Source organism: Kryptolebias marmoratus, linkage group LG22 (assembly GCF_001649575.2).
Source record: "Kryptolebias marmoratus isolate JLee-2015 linkage group LG22, ASM164957v2, whole genome shotgun sequence".
NCBI lineage: Eukaryota > Metazoa > Chordata > Actinopteri > Cyprinodontiformes > Rivulidae > Kryptolebias > Kryptolebias marmoratus.
This window is the reverse complement of record NC_051451.1, coordinates 7,480,146-7,489,146: the sequence shown is the minus strand read 5'-3', so window position 1 is coordinate 7,489,146 and position 9,001 is coordinate 7,480,146. Positions and strand designations below refer to the sequence as shown.

Below are 9,001 nucleotides of genomic sequence, written 5' to 3'. Positions count from 1 at the left end.
ACAGTAAGGTATCTGTTACATGTGTCCAAAAATGTGGAAAAGCAACTCAGGTTTTGTTAGCTGTTTGAGAAATTTTGTTCTCGCCCACTACGTTTGCTCACATCCTGAGCATCTCCTGGGGGCTAAGCCCCCCTTGTCCTTAAAACCTAGTGACCCCCCTAGCTGCAACAAAGTATTAGTTTATGTGTGTGTACTCTCATGCAACCAACACCAACTTACTGCATGTTAATAAATAAATAAATATCCTTACAACTAATTTTTTTACACCATAACTATCGTTCACTTCACAAACAGGAACCTGGAAGAAACCGATGTACAAGTTGCAGTAGTGGGTTTAATTTGGACTTTTCTTGAAGAAGAGGAGAACAAACTGCCAGACTGAGATCCACCAAAGCAAAGCAACAGAGAGCAAGAAGCAGATGATGGCGGGCTGCCTTTCAGACACACTGACTCATAGAAGAACTAAGACAAAAAAGATGATGGTTTACACCACAGATACGCTGCAGTAACGTCACACGTAAAAACAAAATGTCCCCAAAGCGAGCCAGTTACAACAAGACAAGGTATCATACAGTATGCTGTAGTATGCTGCAACTTTCCCACCTTTCAGCACAATATATACAACAGGACACATCATTAACATGTCATACATGCCATAAGCCTTAACTTTTTACACCATGCATGTCATTTCTTCAAATTTTGACTCAGAAAAAAAATCTAAGTACACCAGCATATATGGTAAAACACAAACACAAAGATAAATGATTGTATGACAATATGACAGGACAATATGACAGGAAACTTCAATTGTGTTGAACTGACAATTGCTGTGTCCTTAGAAGTGAGTGAGTGTGTGTGTGTGTGTGGGGGGGGCACTGATCTAAAATCAGGCTAAAAAGTGATGTTATTTAAAAGTGCAGCATCGCAGCTGCAGTGGTTGTGACTCAAAGAAAAATCTTGAATCATAATATATGTATGTTTGTGTGTGTATTTCTTCTGTTCTGATACAAAAAACAAGGCTTTTATGAAAAGACTTCTATAGAATTCTAAAGGTAAAACGCTTAAAACCTCACCGTGTCTGAGCCCCGCCGTGTTTGTCAGGGCGCCGCCAGCGAAGCCCCGCCCCCCCACGTCCCTCCTCTGGCTCAGCGAGGAGATGAAGGTGCCCAGAGATGGAAATGGCTGCTTGGTTCCTCGTCCCAAAACCTGCCACGTGGAAGACATTTTAACTGTGTACTTCAACAAAACTAAACTAATAAACATGTTCATGCTGAAGATAAAAAACAGGAAATCCTGAAGATGTCGCTTTTAAAAAGTAAATAATCAATGTACCATTTAGAGGAATGTAATTTTTATATATCAATGCTAAAACTCAAATAAAAATGTACCATTCCTTGAAGGAATGCATATCACCCACCACTTTTCATGCAGAGTTTTAATCTACGATCAGGTTTTTATCATACCATGAACACTATCAAAAACCACTTAGGTCAAACTTTGAAATTAACAATATGAACAATCTCATGCAATATCGAAAGTCTTGCATGATCTGCTAGCTCTCAGAATATGTTATGAATGATTCTCAGCTACTACCATACCAGATTGTAGCTTAGTATAAGTCAAACTGACAGAGTTAAAGCCATTTGAGTGTTGACTAAGGTAAAGGTAACCAGCTGTAGATGTATATCCAATAATTACTTTCTGAGAATTTCATTAAAGCTCATCCAGTGGGTCATACGATATTTTGCGAACAGACAGACATACAAAACACACAAGCAAAAAAAAAACCAAACAGTATTGCTGCATTAATTACAAACCAAGAAGCAGCCGTCTCCCAGTTACTGAATGAACTAATAAAGTCACTAAACTCAGTCTGAGTTTTTTTTCCTTCTTCTTCTTTTTACCAGAAACAAATCCAGACTCCCAGCTGCATGAACAGACAATGACACCATAACCAAAACTAAACACATGATCCCAACATTTACTGAATGTTCTCTAGGATTAATCACCCTCTGTTTCTTTTTTTCAGACGGGTTTTATGTCTCTGTGAGCTACAGGAGGATATGAAAAGGAGAAGGACTGACTGAGAGGAGGAGAGGGCGAGAGAACAGAAATTACAGGATATAAAAAGGAGTAGTGAGGGAATGGAGCTGGGTGGGGCAGGGAAAGGAATATGGCAGAAGGATAAGATGAAAGAGTGCAGAAAGAAAGGGATATGAGACAAAAGATTGTGATGCTGATACGGAGAGAAAAAAAGTCAAGTCAGAGCAGCGACAGAGGATATAAGGAAGAAAACAGGAAGCGGTGGAAGGAATGGAAATGAACAAACATATGGAGAGAAGACAGAAGTGGAAGGAACAGGAGGTTCAGAGCCCAACAGATGCACAGTAGTCACTCCTCACAGCCACAATCACACATGAGCAGATATCAAACACAAAAAAACAGCAGAGTTGAGTCTGAGTGCTGAACCAAAGGAGCCAAAATGAATCCCTCTCATAGGAAACTGATGTCTGAATCCAAAAATAAAAATAAAAATGATTGCTGGTACTAATATAAGTCAAGATATCAGTTGATACCAAGTCTGCAGCACACGGCGAAACTTTAGGCAGACTAAAAACTAAGCCTTAAACAAACAGCTGATGTGTAAAAAGGTTGAGTTCTTGAACCATAAGAGATAGAGGGCTCTGACGGTCACAGGTGGTTAATCTTATTTGCTTACAGTGTTTTATGTAGGAGATATAACAAGTTAGAAAAAGAAGGTTTTGAAGGGAAAAGTCTGAGCTCGGACTGGCTGCATCTCGCAATAGGGACATTTTAGAAAGAAAAAAAAAAAGGAGCAAAAACACCACAGGGCAGTACGTCATTGAAAACACTTTAATTCACGCCACTGAACTGTAGAACGTGTCACGCTTAAACGCACTGTAACGACACAGATCGCTGCTTGTGCGGACTGGAGCATGAACCTTACTGCTACTTAAACCGGATTTCTCACCAGAATGTCCAATCTCTTAAGAAATGGAATTCCAGGCAATATCTTGTTTTGGCCATTGTCTTCATCTCCTGACATTTCCCAGCCTCAACAATTCATCTTTCCTCATCCATTTTTGTACTTCTGATATGAGACGGCATAGCAACCATCAAGACAATAAAAGCAAAATTGTCAAAAAAAAGCATAGAAGAAAAGCAGCAAACAGAACCCAGACATCCAAGCAGGAATGAGTACATGTAAAAAGTCAGATTTTTTTCAGGAGTTGTGACACCTAAAAAAGAATAGTGATGAAAAATATTTCTAAACGTTGCAGCGTAGAGCGTCAGCCAGCAGCCGGCCGCTGCCAGTGTGAGAGTCATGCCTGAATGTAATGAAGGCTTCCTACGTATCATCCTATAGCAGAAAGTGACATGCTGGGTGAAAGTAGACAACAATCCCTACATTTCGATGTATAAACCATCTAAAAAAAAAAAAGCAGTGTAAAATTTATGGGGGTTAAAAGGGTTTGCTAACATTTTGGAAAGTTTAGAAACTCATGAGTTAGATTTTGTGACATCAACTAACTGAGCTGAACATTCTGTAGTTAAATTTTCAAAAAATTATAACAGGCGACTGTGTAAAAACCATTAAATATACCAAAACATCAGTTCAGTCATGTCCAGCTTACTGTGATTTGCCTAAACTTTGGATGATGTTTTTACTGTGAAGTATCTCTGACTTATGGAGCTCCAAAAAAGGCAAGGTTTCTTCACTTTTTAAAAAAAATTAAATCCCATTGTCGTCTAGGGGGGAAATTATTTGCCGCTTTTTGAATTTTTGTCTATTTTGGACATTGTACTTCTACCAAAAGCCATAACATAATGTTCCTGATCAACCCACACATTTGAATACATTTCTTGTTTGTTTAGGTTTTTCCAAAATTGCAGAAGCAGTAGAAAACTAAAAAATGTCAGGACAAAAAGGGAAGAACTGCAGAGCATAGGTAGTTCAATGCTTATATGTTGGCATCTTTGAAAACCTATTCCATGTATATGTCTGACACCCCAGTAGTTCATGTGTGCACTATTCTACAAACTTTTACATCACTGTCAGTTTTGGTTCATTTTTTACATAGGATTTTATGGTTATTTGCAAATGCAAAGAGCAGCAGCAGCTAGCTGCGGGAATATCATATTATCTCTGCCGGAATAACTGTTTAATGAGAAATTGACAGTAGTGTAAAGGTTTACTTACAGAACGGTGTTCATATGAACCACTTTGAAAGTATAAAGATTGTAACTGTTTTCAAACAACAGCAATGCACTTTGGTCTCAACTGTATTCAGACTGTCCGTACGGTCTGAGTTAAACTTCATTTCTCCACACTGAGGTTGTTCAAAGAGCGATCTACTACAGGTAACATAATAACTGTTCATAACCTTTCCACAGAACCACACTTTTAAACATCTGGACTATTTTTTACGTTCTTTTTTAAGTACTTCTTGAACCACATTTGAGTGTAGAGCTTGCAGCTGGGACGCTGTAAGCTCCAAGTGACAAATGACAGAAATGAAAGAAAGAAAAACTCGGTGTACGCTGCAAGCCCGACAAAGTTTTTCTTTCTGTCATTTGGAGCTTACAGCGTTCCAGCTTCTGAATATCAATTTGTACACTTGCAGGGAAGAGACGCTTCCTAGAAAAAAGGTTTTTCCACTCCTTAATACACCCTGAGTTTTTCCATGCCACCCCCCTTTTTTCATGGGCAAGTCTAGAAAAGTGTTCAAACTAAACTAACCCCATAAAAGTGTCACAAATTGTGCAGCAGGACTGCCGGCTGTCCAACCTTCTGTATAAATGATGTGTATGTAATTACATCCTTTCTCAGTGAAGCCACGTCATTCTTTTTTTCCTTCTCCAACTCTTCAATCCCCTACATCAGACCCAAAGCAGCTGACTGCTCACTATACAGTATCTGTGGGATAGGTCATCTGTGGGAAACGTAACGGGTGTAAACAGTGACAACACAGCTTATTGTCCAAAGTTTGACAATACCTTTGTCCTGGTTCTCGTCTGACAACTGCTTTAGCAGCCACTTCTCTTTCAGTGAGTCAGTTCTGTTTGATAATTGAGAGAGAAAATTTTGTCATTTACAGAGAAACCTCACAAACAAGAGCTTAACCTCAGCATGCCTCAGCCTTTCTGCCTCTTTGTCAGCTGTAATCAAATCTGGTTTTAATGTAGGACTGCAACAGTCATAAGTGACAACTAACAACTACTTTAGCACCTGCTGCCAAAAGGAGGGCGATACTGTTTTGCCTGTGTTCGTGTGTGTGTCTGCGCATGTCTGTCTGCTAGCAAAATATTTCATGAACCACAAGACACATTTAAATGAATTCTGAAAGAAATCATTGGCTATGTCTACACGTGATTTACTTTTGGAGTCAACCCAACTCAAGATGGCTGCCACAGCCAACTGGCCTTAGTAAACACACAGATGGCTGCTACTAAGTCAATATCACATTTACACAGTTGTGGTTCGAGCTTGAATGCTTTTTTTTCCCACAAAGACAGCTGAAGCTCTGCTTTCCTGACCGCATGTCCCTATGGCATGGTACGAGGTGAGCCTACTCTCCACCCGTCTCCATCTTCTCCATCTCCCCCCGTCCCCCGTCCGTACAACACAGAGGAGTTCCTGTTCTCCAGATTAACTCCACTCCCAAAAACTGACAGGACATGCAATAGATAAACTCAGCCAGGACACAAATGACTCATAACTTGCTTTGTTTGTTTTGTTGTTTTTTTTAAGTCGTAACTACTGGAGTCAACTCTGTCTGACTTTTAGTAAAATAGCTCAAGGACCACTACAGAAATTTCAGTCAACCTTTCATAAAATAATCATCATTAGATGTACATCTACAACTGATAAGGTTTTGGACTCAACCCGATTCAAAATGGCCACCGCAGCTAATCGACCTTAGCCAACACAAAAATGGCTTTGAGTTGTGTAATTTTAGAAGTATGAAGCTAAATTTTGGTGTGGCTGTAGCTGAGGGTGTGTTCCCAACACCTATCGGTTTAAGTGAGACTGCACATAACGTTATTTCCAAGGTTTTGACCGCAGCGGCTGTAACTTTGTCATTTCTCAGAATAAGATGATCTCAGTTTAAAACTCTGGCATGAAAGGCAGCAGGCGATACGAGTTCCTCCAACAGCATTCTGGATTTCTTGCTGGTTCTGTCTGTTGCTCCGTTCCAAACTTGACTTTTATTGAACATTTCAGCAGCAGATTAGTCCCCGCGGGTCAACTGATGGATTATGCAGCTCTGCGTGAACAAAGAAAATGAGTCAAAACCAGTGCAGCATCTGTGGCCGCAGTCCCTCATCAGGTCGGCGTTGTATAGCCGAGAGTTGTCCTATTTGGGTTGAGCTCTGATACCAAAGAAACAGGTGGGAGCTGACTCGGGCTTGCCTGTGGTAAGAAAGGGTTTGGCTCTGTCGGTTTGCCCTTGTCAGATGAAAAAATTAAAAATAAAAATCAGCTCCAGTGTGGAGCACTGTAGATGCGATTTGGTCAGATTCCGTTTAAGTGGGTCTGAGCTGTTTCTGGTGATTCATTCACCACAAGTCTGGACTGAGTCTGGTACCAGTTATGACAGATTTAGGACAGCTTGGTGAAAATGCAACATAAGGGAAAAATAAACAGAGCACCAGAGAGAAGGATCTGAAATGAAGACAAACTATGCATGAAAATGAATAAGTTTGTGTGTTGAGAGCCTTAAAATATATTCTGAAGTTTGCCTGGTGTTTGGGAAAATCAAATATTTAGTTCAGGTTAGCTTACTTTTGTGAATTGTATTAGAATACTTGGTGTAAAACGTCCAGCAGTATTCAGAATCAGTAACCAAGAACTACAAAGTAAGCAGCACAATGCAGACCAAGATAATTCCAAACTGGAAGGGAACAAATTGAAATGTTCTAATTAGGACTGGGTCCTATAAACTATCAAAAACCTCCTCCTTAAACCTGAAAACCCATTCTTAAAAGAATTTACGGATTTCTGTGTCAAAGAAAACAAAACAAGGTGAACCACATCTCACAAACCAAGGCCAGCATCAATTAGTGAGGCAACAAAAAGGTCGAAGGTCACCCCGAAAAAGCAGCAAAGCTCCACACCAAAAATCACCACCGCCTCTGTAAAAACACGAATGTCTCCAAAACGCTACTTGAAATGGTAATCAAAAACTACAAAAACCTCTGAATAAATTCCAGCACCTGTTAACAGTCTTCTCTGAATTTCAATTGTAATGTTTTGACTTGTAGCAGTGTAATAATTTTAAGCCAATGGTTCTCAAACCTTTCAGTTCTCGAAGCACATAATAGCAGCGGCAGAGGCTTGTGATTCCAAATTATGCCCGGTGAAGTCTTCAAACTTTGCCGGTAACACACCTGATTTGAATCAATGTGTGATTAACAGGCTCATGCAGAACACGAAGAGGCAATTTAACCACTGAATCGGGTGTGTTGGAGCAAGGAAACAAGTGAAACATGCAGGATAGTGGCCCTTAAGGGCCAGGATTGCCCACCCCCGGTTTAGGTTAATGCAGTTTTCTCAACAAAACATCCACGTTACTACGCAAATGTATGTGCGTTAAGCATAGGCACATTTATGCGGATGGTGCTGAGGCTGCTTAATGTACCAGTCCACTGAGAGTTGAGTAAACCTTTGACAGACTAGATGCTCTGATCAGGAGGAGCGATACATACAGCAGCCTCGGCACCATCAGCGTGATATACACGGTCCATCTACGTTCGGCGCACATACAGTTCATTAGCGTAGTAACGTGTTGTTGTTGTTCTGTAAACAAAACAGCTACAAACCAAAATGACATTGTGCAAAAGGGTAGAGGTTTATTATTAGTTAATGTAGCGTTCTTTCACACCATTGTGATATGTTTGAGAAAGTATTGTTTAATAAGGCTGGAAAAACGGTTAAAAACTGGCAATCATTTGGCTAGACATTAGCCTAGCCAAATGATTTGGATCTTTCTCCAAACTCTGTGTGCTATGGCTGATGTCACAGCTGATAACATACTAACTAAAGAAAACTATCAGATAGAACACCACTTCAAAGTTGACTGACTATCCCTTTAACATCAGCTATAAACAAGGGCCTGGTAACAACACAGTCCTATCAACTATTATATTATTTTTTATTAATTTATGACAACTGTATTTATTGCTTGTAACATAACGGTGAAAATATGCTATTCGGAATATTTAATCTGATTTCTGGAGATTATGTGAGGACCCTCACTTAGTCTTTCATGAACCCAAAGTAAGGTCTCGACCTTAGCTTTGGAAACCACTGATCTAAATTGGCAAAATGCTTGTAGAATTTGACAAATAAACTGTATTAGAAGCATAAAGAGAACCAATTTAAAACAACAAAAAAACAATCCTGTTGTTCTTGTTAGGGTCATCCCTGACAACATGTCTAATAATACAGGAAGGCAGAAATGCGGACTAAAAAGTAAGCTCAAACAGTTACTGTGTAAAAAACTTTTTAGTTATTTTGTAAAGTTTCCTGAGCTGTAAGTGGCAGAAGCGTGTGGTGATTAAACATGTTCATTTTTATGTTTCAACAGTGTTTTATGTAGGAGATATGAATTAGAAAGACCCTACCTGTCCAGTAGTGCTGGGCGATATAACGATACATATCGTGGGGACAATAGAAAAGTGTCTATCGTGATATATTTTCTTCTATCGTCTCTATAGTTTCTGTCGTTTCCATCATAATTGTATCAATGATTCATGTATATACAGTGGTGTGAAAAAGTGTTTGCCCCCTTCCTCATTTCCTGTTTTTTTGCATGTTTGTCACACTTAAGTGTTTCGGAACATCAAACCAATTTAAACAATAGTCAAGGACAACACAAGTAAACACAAAATGCAATTTGTAAATGAAGGCGTTTATTATTAAAGGAGAAAAAAAATCCAAACCATCATGGCCCTGTGTGAAAAAGTGATTGCCCCC

At 39.5% G+C, this 9,001-nt stretch overlaps 1 protein-coding gene across 2 annotated transcripts in view; it reads right to left on the bottom strand.

Moving 5' to 3' along the window:
* Positions 1–9,001, bottom strand: part of hectd2 (HECT domain containing 2) — an 85,340-nt gene that overhangs the window by 71,406 nt on the left and 4,933 nt on the right. Inside the window, exons 2-3 of one of the 2 annotated variants that reach the window (XM_037973501.1) lie at positions 5,020–5,081; positions 1,074–1,206 (exon numbers count right to left, since the gene is read on the bottom strand). Coding sequence is in view for 1 of the 2 variants with exons in the window: in XM_017439314.3 (XP_017294803.1) it covers positions 1,074–1,206 (133 nt within the window). In the remaining variant the exon portion in view is untranslated. The remainder of the gene's footprint in view (positions 1–1,073; positions 1,207–5,019; positions 5,082–9,001) is intronic. The other variant, XM_017439314.3, reaches the window with a different exon arrangement.